The sequence below is a fragment of the Drosophila bipectinata genome, chromosome 2R (genome assembly GCF_030179905.1).
Source record: "Drosophila bipectinata strain 14024-0381.07 chromosome 2R, DbipHiC1v2, whole genome shotgun sequence".
Classification (NCBI taxonomy): Eukaryota; Metazoa; Arthropoda; class Insecta; order Diptera; family Drosophilidae; genus Drosophila; species Drosophila bipectinata.
In genome coordinates, this window is record NC_091737.1 from 22285548 (window position 1) to 22311838 (window position 26291).

Sequence of the window (26291 nt, forward strand, 5' to 3'; positions counted from 1 at the left end):
AAAAGCGCCGCCAAGCCAGCTATGAAGGAAAGAACTCAACGCTGTTGGTTGACTATTTTTAGCATTTTGGCCATATCCCATGGAATTCAATGTCAACAACACAGTCGGGAATCCGGCGGGGGTCCGAGTGTGAGGCGGCCGGATATGGCAGGGGATCTCGGGATCACAGGCGGGTGTGGATTCGAGGTCGGAAGCCGGAGTTGTCATCCTTGAGTGCCAACTTGAACATAAACAGCACCACAGTGCTCCGTCATCGGTCGGTCATCCGATTAGGGGATTTCTGTCCAAGCTGCAGCAGCACTACTTAACGGTTTTGTAATTGAACTTGTTCCTGTCAGCAATTAATGTAGTCATTATTCATGGGGGGAGAGGGTGTACCAAATAGAGTCGTAAGTGGCGGGAAATGGGGAATATTTAATGAAAAGTTTGGACTATTTTTATTAAGATATTAAGATAGGTTTGATTAAGATATTACCAAGTTAAATTTTGTTGTAGTTTCAAAAGCTTTTAGATTTTAGATTTGAAAATTTTAATTAGACTAATTTTAATTTAAAATTGAAAGCTAAATAATATTTTTTAAGAAAGAAAAGTGTAAGGAAAATTAATATAAGCATAATCTAAAGGCCAAAAAAGGATCATGCCGGTTGGGCATGCGACGAGCCCAACTGTGGAATCGCCAATGAATCGCGGCTCCAAGGAGCCACCGTCCGAGACAATGGCGCGCTCTCGTTCCCACTCGCATCCTGGGTGGGAATCTGGTGGGTTCGGGTCGGCTACTCGTGGTCGTTGGACGAGCCTGCTTACGTCACAAAGCTGCGTAGGCGTCATCGTCGTGCGGCGCACCCATCGTCCTCGGCCTCGCTCCTGCCCTCAGTCCTCCCGCTAGGTTCGGGCTTGGTTTACTCGATTCCCCCTCGGGCGGCGGCATCGTTGCGAGAACGACGCCAGTCAGGCGGTGATTTCCCCACAAACCCCCTCCCTCCCAAGACGCCCTACACCATTTTCATTTCCATTGCGTGGCTTGAGGGCTCGCTCTTCGGTTTCCCCTAACATTTTCGTTGGTGTCCTGGCCGTGTCCTGACTGTCTCCTCAATGAAAACTGTTCGCTTCGATTTTTGTTGTTGACGTAGTCGTTGGCTCTCTGCTCTGCGCCTGCGCCATTGCCCATCGGAATCATCTGTTGTTGTTTGCCCCCCCCGGCTGCCCCTTCGAATGCTGCCCCAGGGTCTGCTGGCCCAGCAAGTGCATTTTGGCTTGTGGTAGGACCATTTCGAGACAGGAACAGGCTCAGCTGTTTGCTGTTGCCTGATTTTTGTGTTCTCTCCAGCGAGTTGGGAGACTTTTCGAGCCAAGCAACAAATTGTGCGTTCAAGCCGGCTTTTTATTTGGAGAGTTTTTCAGAGAGACTTTTGAGGTTCGGAAGTATTTTTTATTTTAGTTCTTAGGTTTTTTAAAGTATTTTAAAAGTATTTTAAAAATTGAAAAAATTATTCACTTGTTTTAGAAAGATAATATAAATATTCATACATATATTGATAAATCCTTCGGCCATAGAATAGCTGACCAGTTACTCGCTCATTCAAAACTCTCCACTGTCCATTCACGTGGCTTCCATTCCATGGAGCTCCCAATTCAATTTCACCTCGGCTCGAAAATCGTTGAGCTGGCACAGCGAATGTATATTATAGCTCCCTCGTAAAACGTAAAAGCCACAGACATTGTGACGACAACAGGCCTCGTCCTGCCTCCAGGCTCCTGCTGGCCCCCTTGCCACTCATTACCTGCCGCCCGCCTCGTTCTCGGCCTCGCCCTCGCCCTCGTCCTTCTTTCCCCCCGCCTCAGCTGTTGAATTCTGCATGAGTCCTGTGCAACAAAAGCAACGAACAACAGTCTGCAAGCATCGATGACGACTCTCTTCCGAACGTGGCCAACAGAGTTCTCCTCCATTCATGTTGGTTTTGGGGCCGAACTCACGTTCCCCTTTCACCTTTCTCCTCCAGGCCCGCCAGCACACTATAGGAAATTTGACCACTTTTTCTGTCCAAAAATAATATCTCAAGAACGAAACAAAATATTTAAGTTCTGATTTTTGATTTGAGTTCACATGGTCAATAGATTTAAAATTTAAAAAAAATGTGGGCGTGGCACCGCCCACTTTTTAAGAAACACATTCTAACTCAAAAACTATGCAAGATATTTAAATTTTGATTTTTGATTTGAGTTTATATGGTCAAAAGAACTCAGAAATGTAAAAATTGTGGGCGTGGCACCGCCCCCTATTTAAAAATAACATGCTAATTGTTCGGTTTTGCACTAGTCTCACAGCTAAAAGATTCACATTCAAGGTGTTGAGGTTGCCTCCTTAAATTATGAATTTCTTCGAAAGTGCATAAAAGGGCATATTCATATTTCACTCATTTGAAGAAAATTAAACAATCTACAACATGGACTAAATTACATTGTCCGACTCGGCCAGACTTGGTTTAAATCTCTTTTTAAAAATGTGATTTTTTTCTAAAAATTTCTTTTGCTAGACTACTTACATTTTCACTTTATTAAAAAGACAACACAAGTTTTTTGGACACTTCACATATACGAACACATAATACAAACCACTTTGAAAAGTATTCATTTCAAAACTTTTGATTTTGTCCATAAAATTTTCAGTATTCGCGTTTTTAAAATGGCACCAAAAAATCGTAAATTCTAAGCTCATGTAAATGTTAACATCAACAGCTGTTTTTAACAGCTGATTTCTTCGCAGTGGCGCCATCTTTGAAAATTTCTGGTATGCAACATTAAAAATTAATCTATTTTGAATGATATGCAGTTAAAATTATTTTAATCTTTTAACTTTCAAAAAATGGTTTTTGGCCAGAAAAAGTGGTCAAATTTCCTATAGTGCAGCAGCTCTCTGGTCTGTGCCTTAATGACTTGCAATTCATGTTCTCATTTTTATTCACATTCTTATTTTGTCGTAGTGTTTTGGTTTTTGATTTCGTGTTTTCTCCCTTATGTGTGGGCGTCATCGTTTTTCGAAGTCCGCAGTCCCTTGTTCGAAGTGAGAGTTCGAATTTTTCAGGGGTAGATTTTTGGGTGAAAGTGGGGAAAGCGATCTTTTGGTTTTAAGAGAGATTTGAAGGAATAAGATACAGATGTAGATGTCAAGGAATAATTATAAATAAAGCAATAAATAAATAAAGCTCAAGAATCAAATAAAACAATACTAATAAACCTAGTCCTAGTCCTAAAAAAGTTTTCCTTAATTCTAATAGAAAAGCTTCTAAAGTCAATAGTTTCTTAAAAATATCTTTCATAAAAAGATAAAGTTTCAAAGCTTTTCCATTGGTTATTTGTATAAAAACGCCTAAAACCCAAAGCTAATCAATAAGGACATTGATAGACAATGATATTAGTTTCTTATCCCTCAACTAGAATTGGGAATTACCAACTAGAATGCTCACCAAATTTTCCCTCTGCGGTTTATCCAGACTCATCACCCAAAACTTATGGGTTAAACCTAGGAAAAGCGCATTAATTAAGGAAATGCAATTACGGTATTGACCAGATAGACAGGTAATAGGGATTACCATGTCCTTATACGGCTCTGAGCTGGGGAATGCCCCGCCAAACAATGGAGATTCAGAATCAAATGGGATTTCTAGCAGCCCACGCAGAACTAGGACCGCAAATCATATGGCAGATGTGTTTCGAGGGTGATGGGGGTAGGTGGCCACAAAAAAAAGGGATATGGGGCATTGGGGAGTCGGAGATGCCGGTAATGGTACAACCTGCGCACGAGCAGACTCTCTCGCGTTGGGGCTGTTGGTACTTCGGGAAAAACTCTACACATGGAGGCAACCAAAGACCGATGTCCGACATCCGACATCCGAAAGCCGAGGCTCGGAGGCTCCGAACTGGAAGCTCCGAGCTGCGGGCTTGGACATCCATCCGTGGAGCTGGTTGAAAACAAGTGGTTGAGCGGGCAAGTGCTCAGTATTGAGCGAACAGACGCGACTGTCGTTTCGAGCTCGACGCTGAAGTTGACTGCGGAGCACAGGAAGCTGAAGAAGAAAGCAGGAGAAAGTGCTCCACAGAGAGAGTGAGTGAGTGAGCGAGAGAGAGAGAGCGAGCGAGAGAGCGAGGGTGTGTGCGAGCAAGCGAGCAAGTAAGAGTGCGGAGGACCCCAGCAGCCCAGTCGGTCCGACCGACGGAGGAGTGAAATTCGAGGCACGGGAAGGGGCAATACACACACTATACACTACACACAGAATATACCGCCGGTGTGCTCGTGCCTAAGTGTGTGTGCGAGTATCATAAAGTTGAAATACGAAACGCCTTGAGGAGAGGCGGCAGCAACAGAGGCGAAACGCCAACAGAAGCAGCGACGCCGGCAGCGACTGCGTCAGGCGGCCAAGCAAAAGGCAGACAAACAGGCGAATCCTGTTGAGACCATACGACGAGTCCTTGCTCGTCGGTTCAAACGTGCGGAACACTTTTGGAGGCAGCATTAAACAAAAAAAGAAAAAACACACAAAAATATATAAAGGAAGTCTATTCCACAGAACACCTCTCACATACACTCACCCAGCCAGCAATAACAAAAACAACAGACAAGTTTTCATCACCCAAAAAGCGGAATATATTTTCAAAATCCAAAATAAACACGAAACGAGATATTTTCGAGAAACTTGTGTATGTTTGAAATCGCGTTTTAAAAAATACACAAAATTATATTCCAAAATCCTAGTGCAGTGCGAAAGTTATTTCAATCTAAATTGAAAATAGAAAACATAAGTATATTAAATCAGTTCCAGTTCATTTTTCTCCCTCAATTGATGGCTAACACTGTGAATTAAAAATAAAAAAGAAATTAATATACAAAAAAAAAGTCATTTATATGAAAAACCAAAACGAAAACAAAGTGCCGCAAGCTAAGAGCGCTAAACACGAAAAAGTGCTAAAAGTTCCTTAAAGAAATATTAAAAAAAAAATATTCATAATAATACAAATTATTGTTACAACTACTTATAAAATATACAAATTATACAACATAAATTTTCTTTGCATTTTAACGAAAAGAAAAGAAAAGCAGTGAGTAGCTCAAAAAGAAAACCAAAGTGCCGCGGAAAACTTAACCATCTAAGCCTATAATAAAAAATAGAAACAAAAGTGACAGACAGCCAATTAAAATATATATACAAAGTAGTTAAGAGAGGCTAAATCAAAACCGTGGACTAGGATCTGAAAGCCGACGGAAGACAGCAACTAGTTGTTAGTGGGCCTGAACACACCTCCCCCCCTGGGAATAGCTCGTGAAGAAACGGGGCAGGAGTCGGATCTCACTCCCCAGATACTCGACACGGGCCAACAAGGTTCAAAACACTCTGCGGTGTAATAAAAGCTGCTACTTTGCCACCAACTTCCACTCCAGCTCCCACACCAGTTCCACCTCTACGTCCGACTCGAACTCGAACTCCATCTCCGTCTCCGTCTCCAACTCCCTAGCTCCCCAGCTCCAGTTCCGCTTCGAAAGTAGACAATTGATTATTGATTTTGTCTAAGGCAGAAAGAACTGTGAAGCTTAACTCGCCAGCAAAACAAACTTGGCAGCAGAGAAAGCGTCGAAAGGCGAGTAGGAGAGCCGAGGAAGATATATAATAGAGAAGAGGCGTTGAAAGACGGTTGGAAAATAAGTTGGAAAAAGTCCCGGGAAGCCCACGAGCAGTGTTGTGCAATGCCAGGCTTACGCCGGCCCAGTGTTGGTCATCAGCAGCGGTGTGGGGCCTGAAGACCCACAAGAGCTGTGATTAAAGCCGAGGAAACAGAGACACCCCAGCGCTAGCCGGGATCGAGCTAAAGAAGAGGCTAACGAAAGGTCCCCACAACCCCCACAGCCATCCCCACTACCACACCACCAAGCACTCTCTTCTCCACCCCACTCTTACCAATCAAATAAGCCGCCAAAATAAGCCGTCTAATCGAGAAGCTGCGTCAGACCAACAAACGCAAAATGCTCTTCTCGCTGGCCCAGACGCTCTTCTGCGTCCTGCTGATCCAAGGCGGCCTCTACGCCCTCCACCTGAGCGGCAACGGGAACTCCAACGGCGACAAGGCCTTGGGAGAGGCAAAGGCCGCGCTGCAGGGAGGTCTGCCCGCCCCCAGCCAGCCCATCGGACCCTCCACCTCGTCGTCCTCTTCGTGGCAGAAGGCTCCGGCCCAGCAGCATCAGCAGCATCCGGGCGGATCTCCTCCGGGTGGTGGCAGTGGTCATGCCCATCGATCGGCGGCGGCGGCCGCCTTCGACGCCACCACCGTGCGCCTGAACAAGGAGATCGCCGACATGGCTCAGCTGGAGCGGGAGCGACTCATGCTCCTGGCCCGAGCCAAGCAGACGGCGGAGTCTGGAGGCGCTCCGGTCAACCATCGGGGACATCCCTTCATCGCCGGCCGCATACAGATGCAGCCCACGGAGGAGCTGGATGTCGGCGACTATCCGGCTCTGCTCCAGCAGGCGGCTCGGGGCTACATCTTCGGCAATGTCCAGAAGCAGCCGCCCACTCCGCTTACCGTGGAGGAGGACTATGAGCAGCTCAGGGATCTCGAGAACAGGCCCGTCAAGTACTACGGCCGAGTGGTGACGCCGTCGGAAAGGGAGGAGCAGGTCGAGTCACTCTACGAGCCAATGCACTCTTTCGGCGACTTTGACGACTTCTCCGAGCTGGAGCCCGAGCAAGAGCCGCACTTGGGCGAGGAGGATCTGCTCCGAGAGCTGGACGCCTATCAGTACCACGGCTTGGAGGAGGAGCCGCTACCAGAGAATCCCTATCGCACCTTGGAGCAACTGGAACTGACGGCGCCCGAGTCGCTGCAGCAGCTCTTCGAACAGGAGCAGGAGCAGCGCGATGCACCCGCCAAGGCAGGGCACTCCGTCAAGGTTCACGGCCCAGGAAACTACAACATACGCTCGCAGCAGAAGTGGGCCAGAAAAAGAGCCCAGGGATCGCAGGGACATAGCCCGGGAGCGGAGAAGCAGCTGCAGCGCCAGATCTTCGCCCAACACTTCAAGCCGCAGCGCAACGGAAAGCTCTCGCTGGCAGCCAACTCTGAGGCCACGGCCGGCAGCAAGCACTTGAAGGCCACCAGTCGCTCCGGATCTGTGACGGGCGCCAAGGATAACGAGAAGCCAGCTAACGACTTGGGAGGAAGTACAGCCGCCGGGGAGTCGCAAAAACAGCAAACGGAACAGGAGAAGAAGGATCCCAGTCACAAGCGATCCGGGGGCAGTAACGGAGTATCTGCTGGATCGCCGGGAAGCGGCTATGCGGCGCCACCAATGGTGTCCCATAGCATAGCCAGCCAGCTGATGCTGCGCACCGCCCGCGGTCAACGGCAGTACGATGTGCCACAAATCGGTGAGTACTTTTCTTTCGGATATATACCTACCATATGTATGTATTATTTGGTGGATTATCGGGTGGGACAATCAATTCGTAGTTGCCATGGATCGATTATTGACAGCCATCGATGGAAGCAATCAAGCCCAGTTGTCTTAACCCCTGACCTTTGGGCCGTTTGTCTGCAATCGGAGTGCACTGTCTGCCATTAATTCGATCTAATCAAAAGTCCACTTAACGAATAATAATAAGAATATAATATTTTCTAGGATATATATTTGAGACTAGAGACTACTATATATGCTACTAGAATTATAAACCTCTTAGAGATACATTTTCAAATAAATAATTGTTACCCAATTCGATTTGTGACTCGGAATCACAGTGTATGTGCTTCCTAATTACTTTTGGAATAATAAACAAACGTTAATTTAGCAATGCGTGTCAGAGGGTTAAGGACAGAAACAACATTTACCCGCCAGACCCAGACCCAGGCCAGGCCCGGCAGACAGACCATATCGCTCCAATATCACCGCATTTCGTGTCCTGTTAATTTTGTTCGAATAACGTGGAGCGGAACCCGCAGTTGACCCCACATAGTAGGTGGTGGTGTTGGTTTTTTCGGCCATTGGGGTCGAAGCCCAAAAAATTGTGGCAAAGGAACGGCCATGTCCCGAAGGACAGGCCATAATCGCTCTATTTCCGTTCGTTTTCTTTCGGACAATTTTGTGTACCTATTTCATGACGCTGGGGCCGTTGTTATTCTTAGCGCTTTGGCCCGTATTTGGCCCGTTTCCTAAATATTTTATGACCCCGCGGTCTCCTTTTGGCTCCGACCCGATCTCCTTGGGACCTCAGACTGGGACTAGGACATTGTGGTGCAGTTCCCGTGGCTGGCAATTTAATCCTTTTAGCCGGCAAGTGGGCGACCGGCTCATCAATCATCAATCAGCCAGCGTTTAATAGATTGTCACTAAATCATTTGTCAACAATAGGGCCAACACGGCAAAGTTTTTGCAGCTTTTTGCCGGCTATTTTCGGTAGTTTGGCTAACTTTTCAGTCTCTTATTTTTGGCCATTGCATTTAGAAAATTAGTTGGTGGGGCCGCCACTCGCAGCAGGGTGAGAGAGAACTTCGTCCTTGGCTGGAACACCACCCCCCCAGACCATCCCATCCCATTTGGGCCGTTGTTAATCACTTGGCTGGCTAAATTACTTTACAACAAGTTTTGATGGTTGCCATGAATACGGAATACGCTCGCCGGAGAAAGTTGAGACGGCAACGGGGATGCGGACTTGGTCTGGTCTTGTCTGACAATCAATTTTAATTTTTAATTAACACTTTCAAGTTTAATGGCGACATTGTTATGGCCGTGAGCTAAATGCGATTTCATTGCTAGCCTGGACATGGCCAACAGCCCCCAGCCAGCAGGATGACTTGGCAGGGAATCAAGTGAGCCTTGGTCGGCAAAACATCCAAACTCAATTCAGATAATTCTACTCTATGATGTGGCAACAAATTATTTCAATTTATTGCCAAAGAAATATCAAATGACGAAACTCGAGAAAGCATTCGAGTATTCAATTAAAAATCTGCATTCTAATAGCCAGTGGCTTTTCCTGAAATTAATATTTGGCAAGTCCCTGGGGGAAATCATGTGAAAATTTCATTCAAACTGATTAGCCAATTAATTTAAATTGGACAAGTTTATTGTCTTTGTTTTGCTGGGGGTCCTTGTCTTATCCTTTTGTTCGTCTTTTCCCCTCCCCAAAACGGATGTGGCAAGGTTTTCCTTTCCAATTGTTGCGAAAAATTCAATTCAAGACAATCAATGAATTTTCATTTAATGCGCATGTTTGCACAATTTTCCTCATCGTTATTGGTGGCATTGGTTTTCCCAATTTCCCGCGATCCCACTTTCCTGCTTTCCCTCTTTTCTTCATTTTTTTTTTTTTGAAATTTTCCCTCGCTGGCAAGTTTCAGTTTTCCCACATTTGTGTTTTCATTTCCGTATAACTTCATCGAGTGTCAGCTGTGAAAACGTCAACCGCCAACGATGAAGATGTCCTCGCTCCGCATGTCCTGCCACCCGTCGCTTCAGTATTTCGTACATTCCACACTTCACACTTTTGCTGGCACTTGTTGGGAAAATTACAATTGTTTTTAGAAAATGATTAGCGGCATGTGTGTGCCACTGCTACTGGGCAGCACTCCAGGATAAGAAGGATGTACCACCGAGGAGTCCCGAAAGAGTTTGCCCAAATAGACACACAGTTTAGTCAGAGAATTTCCCGGGAAAAGTGCGGCTGCGTTTACAACTTGACATCATTAAAACGTGTTGTTCACAATTTACGATCCGGCTCCGGTCCGGTTTCCAACTAATTTAGTAACAACACCCCGGGGGGTCCTACGGGCAGCGCGACCGGACCGGGCCGGACAGGACGCCTCCGTTTGACAAGTCCTTGCTCCCACGCCCATATCCTGTATGCGTGTCCCTGTCTCTGTGTCCCTGTGTCGCTGTGTGCGTGTGTATGCGCACGCCTTTAATTCTCATACATACATATATGTAGTATCCTGGCGGTTGATTTAATTTGTAATTTGAGGCTTCCTCGGTCCTCAAGTGGCCACTTGGCGGCGAAAAGATCATCGATTTGTGCGGACTTGCCCCCATTCCCATTCTCACTTCGCTGCTTGCTCCCTTCCTTCACCCGTCAAATATTACGCAAATTAGTTGGAAATGGATATTGGAGATGCGTCCATCAGACTGTCTATCATTGGAGGAGGTCCTCCTCCCTCTTCTGCTCGTCCATGTCTTGGTCCTTTTTCCTGTCACATGCGTGGGCGCTGCAGCCGAGCGGATGGAAAATTTCACCACCGAGACACCATTGCTGCCACAGCGACAGGTTGTCTGCCGCAACTTGTGGTTCACTCGAGACCTTTTCGTAGTTGTTGTGTCGGATTGTGTCTTGCCACTCTCCGGTTAGTACTCCTATTCATGTTTAAGGACATGCAAATGACTGTTTTTCCATCTCTATATCCATGGATATGGAGTAGAAACCACAAATTTGTCTGTTAGACAGATTGAGAGTTTTTAAGTTGAATCCTCATCTAGCACAGTTCTGAGGATGCTTGAATTGTGCCCATTTTTCGAATTTTCACATCAATGCCAGCGGAGGGGGTACACTTTTGACATTTTCGGAAATGTTCCTCCAAGCCGCAACCAACCGAAATATACAGCCGTCCTATTTTGTCTTTGGCCTGCATCCTTGGGCTAATTAGGACGAAAGTCCCCCAATTTGCATTGCAAGCAATGTCAGCCCAATGAACTGGAAGAAATGATGTCCATGCCCACGCACGGAATTCGTTAATGAGGTGGTTATGAGGCAGTGGCCTCCGACCGGTCAGAGACTATAGGCCGGAAAATTAGCCTTTTGACTTAATGCAGTGACCAAAAATAAACAGAACGGTGCTGGAAATGGACAGCCGCACACAAGAATCAATAAACAATGACATCATCGCAACAGCATCCCAGTAAGCGAGACTTTACAGCATACACACAGGCGCTTAGACCCCAAAAAAGCCCCTCGGATTCCTCGATGCCCTGCATATATAATTATGGCACACGAAGTCGACAGCGACAACGAGGCTGTGGCAGAGGCAGAGGCTGAGGGAAAATATTTACATTAGCGTAAGCAAAAGAGGGTAAGGGGGAAGGGAGACTGGGGGGTTTGGGCCAGGCCATTGAGCAGGCCAATTGTCTGCGTGTTGGGGCGAGTGTGAGACTGTGTGCGTGCTGGTGGCCCATTCAGCCAGTTTGACGACAGCAGGAGCAGGCCAAAAGCTAGCTTTGCTTTCTTCTTACGTCACAGAATCGTTCCGGCTAGGGAGATTGATATACTAACGAGTATATACTGTACTTGTGGCAAATCTGGGCAATGGACAAATCTGGCCAGAAGTGCCCAAAGGATTGTGTGGCATGGCATCGCATGCTGCTGAATAAACAGTCGCTCCAAATAGCCAGAGGCATGTCTAGTGTATAAATATCAACTATGGGACAATAATGAACACCACGCTTGAGTCTCCGATTTTTGGCCAAAATCTATAATAAGACCGACACATACACACGCACTAAAACAGAGACACAATCCTTTTTCGGCCAGTCAGCTCTTAGTCATCCGAAAGGACGAAGGAGGAAAAAAAAAACCCCTTCGGCAAATAAATGTGGCTGAGTAATTGTGTTTGTGTGTGTGCTGGAATTTTTTAGTCAATGAAGCGTCAAGGATTTTGCTTATGATATATTTACCCAGGACGAGAGAGAGAGTGAGAGAGAGCAGAAGCGAGTCCTTTGGCCACAAAGGATGATGCAATGCAATCAAGAAAGCCCAGCGAGAGGGCAAAGAAACGAAAGCGGGCCAGACACTCGCAAGTGTTGGTAGTTGGTGGCTCTGGTCTCTGGTCGTTGGTAGGTGGCAGTGTCTCCTTCTTGGCCTGGCCCTCTTCTTCTTCGGCTTCATCGTGCCTAATGAGTTGTGAGCTGACGCGGAATTTATGAATGAATTGCACAATACGTATACGTACATACAAGTCAGTATGGCTGGCAAGGATGGCAAGGATACTGGGGTAGGCGTAGGCGTAGTTCCCTAATTCATCAGCCTGCCTTCACTGTTTTAGCTCAAAGTGAGCATGAAATTAGCCAACTCGTCAGCAGCTTCCCGTAATTAGCCTGCTTAGCATATGAATAATGGATTATTTATTGCCTGCCATGGAGCTCTGTCTCTGGCTTTTTATAGCCAGTAATCAGTAAGTAATTTTCATCATTTTAACATAAGCATCCTACTCCTTTCACTCCCACTCGATTTCAATTTAATTAAACACTATTTATTTGCATATTGATCCGGTTGGCTTAATTGGTGCGGAAGAACTTGAGCGTTTAAATGGCCCCACCGTCACGTCGTGGCCGCGAAATGACGCGCATGTGGGATCTGAAACTGAAACTAGCAATCCGCGTGGGCGGATGAATAAATATTCATTACATATACATATATGTATTCAGTTACAGGAGACTGAAAAGTAGAGTCTTTAAAATCTTGAAATGATTTGGTTTTGCGTCTTTCGTATATTTCGGGACAACGCAGAAAGGCAGTCAGACGTGTCCTTGAACCTAGGACCCGTAGAATGGGGATAGGGTGCGTTCGAAGAAGAATCCAAAAACAATTGCAAGGATAGCCCAGACCGGGGCTGGGTCTCTAGTGCGCACATACCCCAGAATGACATATGCTGCCAGTTTTTTGGATTTTAGTCGGCGGGGAGGGCCAGTGGTTAGGTTCTTTGTGCGTCACAGGTCATGGAAATCAAACGCAATAAAATCCAACAGACTAATACCACTACTTGTCTGTGGAAAGTGGAGCAGCCGGAGCAGGCGTGTAGCACACTTGGGCCTTCCCCCTCCCCCAAGCACTAGCACTGTTGGCAAGAGCCTAGTCATGCTAATGCAAATTATGGCTTATTTAAGCCACAAGCATCAGAGCCTACTTTAATGCGTTGCCTGCATCACTTCAGCTTGTGTCATGCATGGTAGAACTAAAAAAAAAAAAAACTTAAATAGAAAAAAAAATAGGAATACAGCGAAAAAGTAGCAAAGAAAGCAGAGAGCTCTTGGTGTCCGTCCGTGGACGGATTGGGGTTAGAGTGGGCTGGTAGATGGTCGGCGGTGGCAGATGAAGCTGCCTACTTAAAGGCTTCCGGGCCGGCAACTCGCAGCAGCCGTGCATAATGAGGCCCGGCACTCACACAGCTGCATGCATAATTTAGCAGCAGCAGAAGCAACAAGGACTAGAAAGGATACGGCCAAATGGGATTCCAGCTCCCGACTCCATCACCTCTGACAGCTTCTTCGGATGGCAGAGAGCAAGACAGTCGAGCTCTTTCTTCTTTCCATCTAGAATGGATCTGTGTATTATTATTTAATTACACATAATGTTGATCAGATCTATCTCATAATCTTAAATCTATCTTAAATTCTTAGTATAATTTTTGATATATATCTTTTCCAAACATTTTCTTTCTGTGAACTCATTGCGTTTATGCATAATCATCTTGTAATAACTAAAATGGTTCGGGTTCTTGCCAAATTATGTAATATTCATGCGGGCTGTTCTGTTTATTTTAATTTTCATGTAATTTCGCCAGAATACATAAGAGAAGGGGGAATTATTTGATCGCAACCCACGCACAGACCAACAAAGTCTGCAATCAATCAATGGCTTTCGACTAAACTTTACCTTCCAGAATAATATCTCGTATCCGATTGTGAGAAGGTGGGTGGGTGGGTGGTGAGAACAAGACAAACAATTGTAGGAAAATTTTTCGAGACACCACGATACACGTAACAAGGTGAAAAGCTATGGGGTAGGGGGAAAAAATTGAAATGGAAATGGCAATGGAAATGCTAGTCGCAACACTTGTTGCCTGCCACAGACCTAGGGCAAACATGTTGCCACACCTGACGTGACTGGGTTGGGAGCTGGGAGCCGGGGTGGGAATTCGCAAAGGGGATGTGGTGCGATTGTTCCAATCAGACAAGAGACAGGGAAGCGGAAAGTCGGGCGAGCAAATTAAATTGACCTTTGACATTGGCCAAATAAGAGAGATTCTAACGCTAACGCTAACGAATTCGCACAACTGGAAGCTGATGGAAGTGAGATCTTTCAGCTCCAGTAATCCAGCTCAAAGCCTAATCCTGACTCCCGAGTCGTTTTTCTCATCTGCCTCGAGGTCCTGCTGCTCGACTTGCGGTCTGCGGCGAATAAATGTCAAGCTATGTCACCGGCTCTTCCCTCGCCATCGTGCCTTAGTGGAAATTGACAGGTGGTTTGCAATTAAATAAGATTTATATTCGAAGCGAGAAGGCTAAGGCTTAGTCCGCCGTCTCGGCCGCAATCTTCGAATGGGAACTGGAAGTTTCCACATTAATATGCCAGTAGGTGACTCCACCAAATGACCTCCGGCTGTCAATACGGGTCGTGTGCGTAAACCAAATATAGCCACGAACTTTGCTAATGGATGCACACCATGTCAAATTGAATTTATTCCCAAGGCAAGAATAATACTCTCCCCCACCTGCTCTGCTCCTCAAAGATTTCATTCTCATGTTTAATTTATTGTCTGTTCGGGCTCAGGTCGTTTTAAATTTTGCCGCTGGTTTGGCACACAATATAGTACTCCGGGCTTCGAGCAAAAATCGTACTCCCCCAGCACTGTACTTATCGCCTGTCCAACGGAATAAACCACGGTCTCCTTTTACGGCGTATAGTTGAGCAAATACTCCGGGCTACCAGCTACCGGTAGAACGATGTGTCTATAAACGATGTCCTGGCTTGTGTTCTTGTGGGTGTATTTTTATCACTACGCAGGGTCCTGAATCCGTGTTCCATTATCTATACGGCAACAAATAAGCGATGGTGGCAGCAGGACACCTCAAGATGGATGGACCTGGAGGTACTGGAAGAAATACTTCTCTACCTTAGTTAATAGTTGGGGCTTTAAAGAAAGGGGCTTAGTTTGGGTTTCATCTTCTAGCTAATGGGAATGTCTTTATTATATTTCAAAGTGTATTCTGTCAATGGCTTCTGAAACCTGCTTGTTACGCACTTTTCCCGCCCAACTCAATGGACTCTCCCATAATTCAATCTGTGCGACACTAGACACTAAATAATTTATGCAATGACATCCACTACATAGTAAGTGACGTGGCCAATTCGATAACGATCCGGGATGGAATTTGGCCATCAAAAGAGGCTACGAAGACAGACGAGATGGGACTGGACTGGAAAATCCCCCGTCCATTGGCAAGAACACCCACAAACGGGTGTCCTCTCTCGCCCTGGCATTGTTTTCCAATCAAAAACTAAACAAAACGCAAACACAAGACGCAAACACTTGAGCCACTGCGTAAGCCATAAACAAACACGGCAGAATGACAATGTGAATGGGTTTTGGGAATGGCCAGGGTGTTCCAGGGCAGGGAGGGGCAGTGGTAGCCTGGGTCTTGGCCTGGCTGTGACAGTGGCAACAATGCGAAAGCCGCCGCCAGTGCCAGCAAAACAAAAAGCCAGTCGTTTCTGAATGGAACGAAACGGACGTTGTCCATGAATGGACATTCTGCCAGGGGTATGCTCTGTTGGTTATCAAAGCGAGTTGAGGGGGATGGGGATAGGAGGAGGAGGGTGTCCTGTCCTGTCGCTGTGAATGAAGCTGGGCGTGGGACATTTGAATCCTGTTGGTCAGAGTTGGCTCAAAAGATCACTAGCAAAGGCATTGCAGTGATTTCTCGGTCTTGTTTGAAGGAAAGAATTGTTTCAATAGTATTCTTTTAGATTTAATTAAAAATAACTTTCTTTAATTAATGTTTTTTAAAAACACAACATCAATTCCTTTTGTTTAATTTAAATAAGTGATTAATTTTGTTTAAATACTTCCAATCCCCGCCTGAATCACTGCCCGCATCACTGTCTGCATAGCTTTGGCCTATATCGTCCGGTTAGCATCTTGTTTACCCATTTGCAACGCTTGACAGTTTTCTAAAATATGCCAAGGCAGGCGACGGCGTGCGGCCGTCTAAATCCAGCTAAGGTCAGAGTTCAAATTGAGTTTGGCCAGGAAATTAAATGGGGGCGGCCAGTGGGGGGGACTGGTGAAGCTGGCTGCCTCTCTGCCTGGCTGCCTGGCAGGCTAATGAAAAGCTCTGCTTTTGACTACGTTTAACGTCCAAGTGTCCCCTGGCCTGGCATTGGGGTTGCTGTTGCCAGGCTCACAGGATGTCCCTTGGACAGGCTGGAAGGCGGGCAGGCTCACAAGGTTCACCCTCGTCGTTTAGGCCGCCCTTTTCTGCGAAATCCCCCAACGACACCGAAGACTGCACTTGTCTGCTGCTCCTGCTGCACTTGCCTGAGTCCTGAGACCTGCCGTCCTGACCCTGCCTCCGCATCCTTCGTCCTGGCTATTAATATTGCCAAAGGTGCGCACTCTTTCGGTACTTAAGTGGCTGCCGTCTGGGAACTGTCAACCGGGGGTCGCACTCCCCCATGGCATTGTGTCATTTGACAGTCGACGTCTTTCCTACACCTAAGGACCGTTGCCCCCTCCATCCCTCTGATCCTTTTGTTTCTTCCTCCTTCTAGAGAGCGGAGTCGAGACTCAGTTCCGGCCAAGTGGTCGGGGATGTCGCGCGGAAATTAAGTAACTAAGTAGCCCCGGAGATTCCGCTTTTTGGGGGATCGGAGCATAATCAAAACTTTTCATTATGCTTTAAGTAGAGAGTCCGAGCGCATATTTCACAATAAAAACTCTCATTCCGTCGTAAATATAAATAAGGGTATTAAGGCCTGGCCAGAAACAGAGAAAGAATGTATATAAAAGCATATCGTGGCCAGGTAAGTTGCGTGGCATGCAAAGAACCAAAAACAAAAAAAAATGTGGATATATAAAGCAAAAGTTTTATTGTCATAGCGCCCAAACAAGGCATAAACTTGCCTTAAAAGTTTAAGCGGCATTTCGCTTGCTTTTTGTGGCGCCCCCGCAGCAGCCACCTCCATATTTCCGCCAACTTTTATGTGGCAGGCACAGCGTTGCCTCTCGTTGCCATCATATATTTCAGTGCCTATTTTTAGCCACTCGTCGAGAGATGTGCAGAAACTTTCTACTTTTACTTTGGGTCCGCCAAAAACGGAACAGGCCAGAATATATACTATATACAGGACAGGGCAGGACAGCCCAGGATAGGACAGAAAAAAAAAGCAGAAGTGAGTGTGGAAAATTACAGTGCAACTTTGGTCCCGCCAGCCTCAACATTTTTAATGAAACTTTTTCTCGACTCGGGCCGGGAAGGAGGCCCTCATTGTTTCTTGTCCGTTGTTCACCTGGTTGTGAGTGGTGGTATGAGAGGAAAAAGGTGCTACCTCGGTGCTAATGAAAAGTCAGGACTCAGGAGCTAAGAAAAACTACGTGCCCAGCACCAAGACAGCTCCCAAAAATAATATTAATAATGTGAGAAATGCCCGTGGCAGTTGGGCAAATGGAAAGGTGGTTGGCTACAACGTGTTGGCTTAGCAGAGGAAACTCTGGGTTAACTTTTTTTTCCTCCTTTCCATTCTGAAAAGTCGGGTGCTTCCCCATTTTTCCCGAAAACCCAAAACTAACCGAAAAACCCCCTCGCACTGGCAGCACTAAAAATGTCAAAAGTTATAAATAATTTTCCATATAGAAAAGTGATATGTTCAAAACATGTTGTCAGTGCACCGCAAAGTCCGAGCCATGTGGCCGCCAGGAGCTCCAGAGATATTCCTGTCCCAGTTACCAATTTGCGAAAAATTGCCAAAGCAAAAAACTTCAAAGTAAACAAACAAACACATCACCCGGCTGCCAGAAAAGAGCCAAAAAGAGTCTTGGGCGTCCGGAGTCCGGAATTCAGAATCCAGAGTCGGGATGGTGTTGGGGTGGTGGAGTGTCCTGGTTGTGGATCCAGGGAGTTATGTTGATTTGCACATGTTTATGTCCAGTTAGACGCACCTGCTGGCGGTACTGCTGGTGGTGGAGGAGTCAGATCCTTGCCAAGAGGGCTGCTTGTTTTGGCCATATGAGTTTTGGCAAAGTCACTGCCAGAGCGGCGGGATGAAGAATGAAATTTTTATGGCCAGCAATGGCAGGAAAACAATTGCGAAAAGTAGTTTTAGCCAAATGCGTCAGACACGTACCAAACAGGAATATGCTTACCCCGGGAAATTAGACCAGAGTGCCGCTGGGAGAGAGACGGGCATAACATATATATATTTTGGGAAGGCATTGAAGAAGTGACTTTTGGTTTTCTTTTTTTTTCCGGAAATAAACGCCAAATGTATTTAGAATTTTGTATAAATAACTTGAGACAGGCCAGGTCGGGTCGTGGCAAGAACGCAATTTAAATTATTGAGCGGCATTGATTGGTGGCAGGCCGGGTCGGGCCTGGTTCTAGTATTGGGGCCTCAGAGGGTTAAGGCGGGTGCAAACGGCCGATACACTGACGCAAATGCCCAGGGAGTCGTCCGCCGCCAGCCAGGATAATCGTCATTAAAGCAACCACTGGCCCAAAATTATAACCATTACGGTTATAAATAAAATGCGACGGGTCGGGCCCCCAAACCTCTCTCTCTTCACACCTCCCTCCCCACAGAAATGGAGGGGTGGGGCGGGTGAAGAAAGTATAGAACCCAGCCTAGGGGGGGGGCGTGTCCAGCACTTGCTGGCAGCACACTCGCCTGTAATTACTTTGATTTGAGCCAAGGCAACTGGCTTTTGGCCGCCTTTCGTGGCTCCCAGGATAACGTGCCACACCACCGAGTCCTGAAGTCCTGAATTTAATTTTCTGCAAAAGAACAAGAAGAGAAAAAGAAAAATTGGAACGTAGAAAACCCGGCAAAGAATAGATAATTTCTATTAATTTCCATGGCTACCAATGCTCCACCAAGGCTTACCAGTCCTTCGAGAATGGCTCGGCTGCTCCTGTTGACGTCATAGGTAGGCGTCCTTGAAGCGGTATTTTTGAGTGGGCGGATGTGTCTACTAGTGGGTGTTCGGGTGGGTTGTCAATTAGCAATGGCCTGAAGTGTGAAATTATGGGTTAAGCAACGATTTGGGGATAGTGCCAGTATCGAGAGCCTCTGCTAAGTGTGGCAAGTACTTGTGCCCCCAACTCGAATGCATTTCCAATCAGTGGATTCCCAAAGGAAGTTGATTCTACTGTTTACCCTTTAAACTCTCTTCACTCTTTTATGAGATCCCCCTGTCAACACTTTCTAGTTCTTTCTGTTGCAACAATTACGCTTTGTTGTCTCTGCCACATAAAGCGCTTATCTTATCAGCTGCGATTAGACACGCTTTCTCCGTGATTGCCGTCTATTAGGTTCTAAGCGGATTTCATTGCATCTCTTGTTTTAATGCGACAATTCCTAATAGCTTATTTATTTTCCGGTTTTTTTTCCATCGATTCCATTAAGTCAGTATACGGAAAAGTTCTAACCAAAATGCTAAATTGGTGGCCTCGCTTCGGTTTAATTAGATATTAATTGGTTAAGACGCAGCCATCGTTCAACAGGTGCCGCAAAGCCAGGGGAAAATTGAAAAACCTTTCCACAAAAAAACGAAAAAAAAAACCAAAAAAAAAAGAAAAACCAAGCAAAGCTCACCCATTTATTCAAGGCGTCAAGCTAAGCGGAAATGACGCCGACGACGACGACGACGATGTCGAGGATAATGGCAGTGGGTCGAGGTGGCCTTTTATCCTTCGTATTGTCGTGGAGCGGAGGTTCAAGCCTTCGCGGATGTCAACCGCAACAGAATGTGCTTTTGCTGTTGCCGCCACACGCACACAGTGCGTTTCATACAGTTAAAGACATCAAATTATATATGTTTAGTTTCAGTGTTACCAAGTCTGTGTTACAAACAAAGAAAACTTTAGATAGCCCTTTATATGTATATTTCCTTAATTATTATTTTTGTTTGTTTTAACCTACATTTATGAACCTTACTGTGTCCAAGTACTTTACGTTACCACAAAATGAATGCCACATGACGTAGACAGAAAAAAAGGGCCCAAAAAATGGGCCGCAGCTTTGTTTCATCCACATTTCCGTCGCGCATTTTGCCGTGACTTAATTGGTGAGCACCTCCGTCTCCGTCTCCGCCTCCGCCCCCATCACCATTACGCCCTTCCACCTCCACTTTGCCCTCTGACCTCCTCTGTAATTTTGAATGTGTTGTACTATATATGTGTATGCAAAATACAAATCCGCGCGTTTGACGCTTTTCGACTTTTCTGTGTGCGCTGAGACTGCCTTATTTTGTTTTTTTTTTTTTTTTGTATTTAGAGGCTTTTCACTTGCTGGCTGCGCTTTTATTTAAAATATTTTTTGTCGTGTTGCTTTGTCGCATTTTAATCTGCACAGAGCACGCGATTACCTTCCCCCTTTAAGGCCCTAATGTATGTGAGAATTCCGGCAGCAGTCAGGCGATGGTCGGGTGGCAGGATGGCAGGATGGCAGGATGGCAGGTCGCCTTGTCGGATGGTTGTCGGTGTGCGGATGTGAGTTGGTATTGTCGCTCCTTAAACGCGATTTACATACAAATAGCGGGCTTCTTTCTATATATTTTTGTTTTTGTTGTACCTTCTTGGACGTCGCATACAAAAATACTTTGTTTTATTTTTAACTCACCGCCAATTATAAACAATATAAATATGTATATGCAAGTGGTTAAAGGGGGGTTTAGCTTAGCGTGTGTGTTTAGTCATTGTTTGAAATTAAAATAAAGGCTCTCTGCAACAAAGGCAAGTTAATTTTGATTGTTGCGATTGTCGGGCTGCATTTTTGCCTTATTTCTTCTGGGAAATTTTCATTCAGTTTTATGCAAACATCAGCAATGCAATTTAAATGCAAATTCCATACAGCCATAACAAAAAAAAAAGGGAGAATTCTTTGAGAGCTTTTTTCATTCATAGATTCATAGATACGATGGCTATAAATAGCCGCATCCTTCTTGGCCACGTTTATTGAGATTGATGATGAGTGATATGAATGGAATTCAATTTGATTTGCCATCTCATTGCCGGCAAAACTGACAAGTTAAGTGGCAGATAGCAGAAAGCTCACATTTCAATTACGAGATGCCGAGAAATCGAGCTGAAAACCTCATAATTACGTCCATAAAAAGGGGGCACAAGTTTTTATGGCGCATCGAATTTCTAGCCAGGATGCGAGGTCCTAAGAAAACAATTTTGGCAACAGGATCTTACCTTTCCATTCCAGCCAAAATCTTTGGGTGCCAGCCGAACATAAAATGTAACAATGCTAGTAGGGCCTGCTGAATGGCATTCATGAGCTAAATATCAGTTGGTTTAGGCCACAAAAAATAAGAGCGGGTCAGCAACAGAGTGGGCGAGTAGAGGGTGCGTCCAGGGGTCAAGCCTTACACCTCGTCCTTGCCCAGGATTTCCCTCACATGCCCGACTACGTGAGCCAAAACAAAGAGCAAAAAAATAAAAGGTAAACACATAAAAATATGTACCAAAAAAAAAACCATGTTTGCGGTTAACGAGCCGCCAGCAGAGGGACATACACTTGAAATAAATACACTTGAATAAATATATAAATAAGTATTATTCATGTTATTAGCTTATAGTCTTTTCTCGCAGTGCATTTAAGCGAGGGGGCATTACCCAGATACTGCGGTTCAGTTTCAAAAGATCTGCGACCACTGTGCCAAAGGCGACTTAAGGGGTCAGGTGGGCGAGGTCATGGCGAAAACAGACAGTAAAAGTCATCGAGCGAGAGGAAAAGAGTCTGCCAGAAAGGGATGGGGGCTGTGAAAGGTAAACGGTGGACAGGGGACTGAGGATGAGGATGAGAATGAGGTCCTGAGGTCCTTTCCTGCTCACTCCTGACGCTTTTGTTGTCATTTGCAGCGTGAGACCTGCGACCCAAAAGTATGCTGTATTAAAATTGTAGTGTGCCAATTGTGTGTGTTTGGGCTTGTGTTTGTGGGCTTGTGTTTGTGGGTGTGTTTCAGTGTATGGGTGGTGGCCAGGCACGTAGCTGCCACAAATGACGCTCTGTTTGTTGGTGTGTGAGTGTGCTTTGTAATTGGCGTTTTAGGCCTTTGACGTCAAACCCAAATAATAACCGTTCGCACTTTTGTTTGCTCTTGCCTTAACACTTTGGCAGGTTTATAGCCAAAAAAAAAAAACAAAATATATATATATAACTAAGCAGATACGGCCCAACCACAGCAAATGGGTCGTTTGACCTTTGACTGCCCAATTAAAATAATTACAATTTCAATTTACAATCGACTCGGCGTGCCCCTTTAAAGTTTTCCGAGCACTTTTCCTCATCACATCATAAATTTTGCAAATGATGGACATTTGGCTGGGCTGGGTGACCCGTGCTTCATGTGTAGCCAGTCTTTCACCCTGACCTGCCGCAACTTTCGACAAGCAATGGGAAAAATAAAAGCACTTTGTCCTAATTAGATGGAATGTCATGAAGCCACTTTAATACTAACTTTAATCGCTCGAAAATTCTCTTTATGAATTTTGTGGCCGGGCATTTGGAGAATTCTTGGTTCTATTCTTGGTTACATTCGGAGGCCCGAAAACTTTTAATGGCTTTCATTTTTCATTGGCCATCGTGGGCGAAGGAGTGGGCGGGGTTCAAAAGATCTGCTTATAACACTTTTTAATTGGCAATTAAGAAGTTTGGCTCGCCGAGTCCTTTTCTCTCTTGATTTCCTTGCATGGTCCTTGGGACCGCCCGTCCAATCGATCCGTGGTTGGCGACACAGCCGAGCGAAACGGAGGCGAATTGGCCAATTTTGATGCGTGAAAGCCAAAGCCAAAGGCAGCATAAAAAAGTAACCAGCACGCGTTAACAAATTCATTTAATTTGGCCAAAAGAAGGGGATAGCTTGAGGGGGTGGGTGGGGGCGAGGCGCCAGCGAAAATATGAGTTTTTATTACTCTTGACGAAATACGAAAATGCGAAGGAACCCCACCGAAGAGAGCCAGAGAGAGACGGCAAAGGAAAAGCACACACCCACAGTACCCCTACAAAGGCAAAGGCACAAGGACCAAGCACTCACACATCCGCCAACAGCCATACACACACACACACACAGCCATACGCTGGCGAATTCTAAAAATAGAAATGCGCCTCCCGGCACTCCCTAAAAAGTGGCAACAGTGGCAGCAGAGACAGCCAACGAAGACAAGACAAGATTACAAATGTGTAAGCAGCAATTCCCAGAAGTTTCGCCTCTCTGTTACCCACACTCTCATAGTCCTTTCTCACTGGCTCACTCACCCACCCACCCATTCACTCACTCACTCACGCTTTGAGAACAGACGTCGCATATTAAACTGTTGATGGTTTGTTGCTTCGTTTATTTGTTGCTATATTTGGCCATTTGCTTTTCCTTTTGCCTTTGTTATTCTTTCTCCCCCACTTTCCCCAGCAGACGAGCCTCAGCCGTGCCCTTAAACAGCTCTCTCTCTTCCGTGTTCTCTGTGTATGGCTGTGTGTTTGTGTGTGTGATGGAAGTTAATTAAAATATATAAACCGAACTTTAATGACAGAGCCGTTGAAAAGGCATTTGGCACGCTTTTAGCCAGATTAGCCAATCTTAATTCCATCTGGCAGTGGTAAGTTTTGATTCGGCTTTACCAGCCCCACAGATAAACATTTGTCTCTGATAATTTGTTGATTAATCTACGAGTATTGTGGGAAAATATCACCAAAGGGTTTATCCCTGATTTCCCCCAAAAAAAGGGCTTGGAAATCTATTTCAGAACACTAATTATTGTCTATTTTTGTCGTTTGATGAAGAGGATTAAAATAAAATATTATTTTGGCAGAAAACTAAACGATACGATAGCGTATTTAAATGGCCAACAGTGCGTATACTTAATTTATAAGCTTAAATTGATGAAATCTATGGATTATAGCTGTCACAGAAAATTATTTGAACTTTATAGTATTTTAATTTGCTGTCATGTAAATATATGTAAATGCATTAGTTTATTTTAATAAACTGGCTTTAAAATGAACAGAATTTGGCGACATGATTTAAATTTTTTTAATATTTTGGCTTTGGCAATAAGCTGATTTTTCCTGAAAGGGCCAACAGGTCGTATACTCAATGCAACAGAGTTCACCCAGAGTTTATTAAGATTTTTTATTAAAAATCAGCTTTATTATTCAGATTTTACATTTAACTAAAGCCAATACCAAGTCTGGTTGGCCAACAGTGCGTGTACTTGATATTCACACTCCTCCCATAAAGTGCAATAACTAATAATGATTAGGTTTAATTCCCCAGAAATCTGTTGCCCCCATCAGCCAGATGCTTGCCACATGTAATAAAAAGTCCCTCTTGAGTACTGACTTGCTCCTAAATAGTAAAAAAAAAACAGCTACCACACAAATGGGCCATAAACTATGAGAAATTGTTAGAGAGTCGCCGGAGGCGTTCATGGGAAAACTGTGGACTGAGCATAAGTTATGGGAAATTTTAAATGCCCTAGCAGTACAATATGCAAAATGTTTGGGGCTCCTGGGAGGCGAAGCATTTGCATGCAAACTATGCACGAGTGATGGGCAGTCCCGGGGCAAATGGAGTGTCTAAGTGTTAATATGGGCGGCGATGAGGAGTGAATTGAAGGAAAGTGACTGAAAGGTTTATCAAAAATATAAAAGCGGAAAATATCCAGATAATTAGATATTTTAACGGCTTAGCTATGGTGCCTTTTGAAAGACGATACTCGGGCCTGCGGTAGTGTACCCGAAACCGAGGGCAGGTTCCGATTCTCGGCGCATGGAGAGCTTGGCAAACCACTTCAAGTGGGAAGCGTTTTTCGGGACTGAAACGAATGCGTCCTAAAAGGTTTCCCGTGTCGGTGGCTTCATCAAAGCTCTGGGTGGGATGGTCCGCCAGCCGTATGGGCGTATGATTTATCAGCTATGAATATGAACTGACATGAAGTGTGGAGTACTCAGCCACTGCTACCTACAGGGAAACATGCAGAGGGCGGAACCGGCAATTAGCTTGCAGGCAATGCGTAGTCAAAGCACATTTTGTGAATTGGGAACAAAGTGAACATAGAAACGGGCTTATTAAATTACAATAAATGCGATCCAAAAACAAAATTTACCTCGAGGGACTCTCCAGCTCATACTGTTTACGTTTCAGCTCCCTCGTAGCGAGCTATGTGGAATTTTTACGCCGTACGAAGAAAAACAAAGCGACGGAAAAGAAAAACAAGACGATAGGAAAGCTATCCTGCGGCCATTTGGCATAAAGAGTAAGTGGGTGTATCTACAGGCTTGTGTGTTAACTTTTTCGGATGCTAACGGAGCAGAATCAAGCCCCAAAAGAAAAAAAGGAGGAGCAGTAGAGATCAACCTTTCAACAGGAGTCCTAAAATAACAAATGAAAAAAAGTGAAAAATCTCTTCTCGCCGATAAATACATTCCCAAGCAAGAAAGTAAAAGGAGAGAAACAAATTTAATCAAAACCTTGTTAAGGCCAAACGGAAGATGGACGAAAAAGGCGTACAAATTATGACGAAAACACCTCAATTTGTTGCCCCTACTCCTCCTCGGGCCAGGAGTCCAGTTGACAAACAGGGAATCCATTTTTGATGAAGGCCAGACAGTGACAGATACACAAAAAGCCGCTCTAGCTAACTACATACAGCCGACCAAAAAAGGAAAAAAAGAAATGCGAGGCAGGAGCGAGATGTCCTGTCCTGAGCATAATTTGGGTCCAAAAAGTGAAATTTTCAACACGACAAATTGCCCGGATGGCGGAAGTGGATGTCCCCTATTCCAAGGGAATACAATCAATACAAAAGGAGAACTGAGACTACACAGGACACAGGATACAGAACGGAGAATGGAGAACCGAGAACAGCGGGCATTTGCCAAAAGAAATGCCCATCAATTTTGTTTGTTGTCATTTATAAATTTGCTCGGCCTTTTGTTTTATGCATTGTCCTTTGCTATTTACGGAAGAAATATGCAAGAGAATTGTGTGGGTGGATAGGGATAGCCTTTCATTCTTCCTGGTGTGTGTATGTGTGGGTGTTTGTAGAAAAGACGCGGGTTTAATGTCCCAGGATTCTGTTGCCGCCATCTTCTGCAACTCCTTTGATTTTTGCTACTCCTGTTTCTGCTCCTGCTGCTGCTACTGGTACTGCTACTCCTTTTGCTTTTGGTCCTGTTTATGTGCGCCACATAAAACTATCAATTTATTGCTGCAAAATCGTTGCGCGCTGTTTCCTTTGGCTGGCGCTTCCTGCATGCTGACGC

The 26291-nt window shown here is 45.2% G+C and overlaps 1 protein-coding gene across 1 annotated transcript in view; it reads left to right on the top strand.

The window, feature by feature from the left end:
• The first annotated feature begins 4305 nt into the window (after positions 1–4305).
• Positions 4306–26291, top strand: part of jeb (jelly belly) — a 33025-nt gene continuing 11039 nt past the window's right edge. Inside the window, exon 1 of the mRNA XM_017238296.3 lies at positions 4306–7415. Coding sequence (XP_017093785.2) covers positions 6014–7415 — 1402 coding nt within the window. The 5' untranslated portion in view covers positions 4306–6013. The remainder of the gene's footprint in view (positions 7416–26291) is intronic.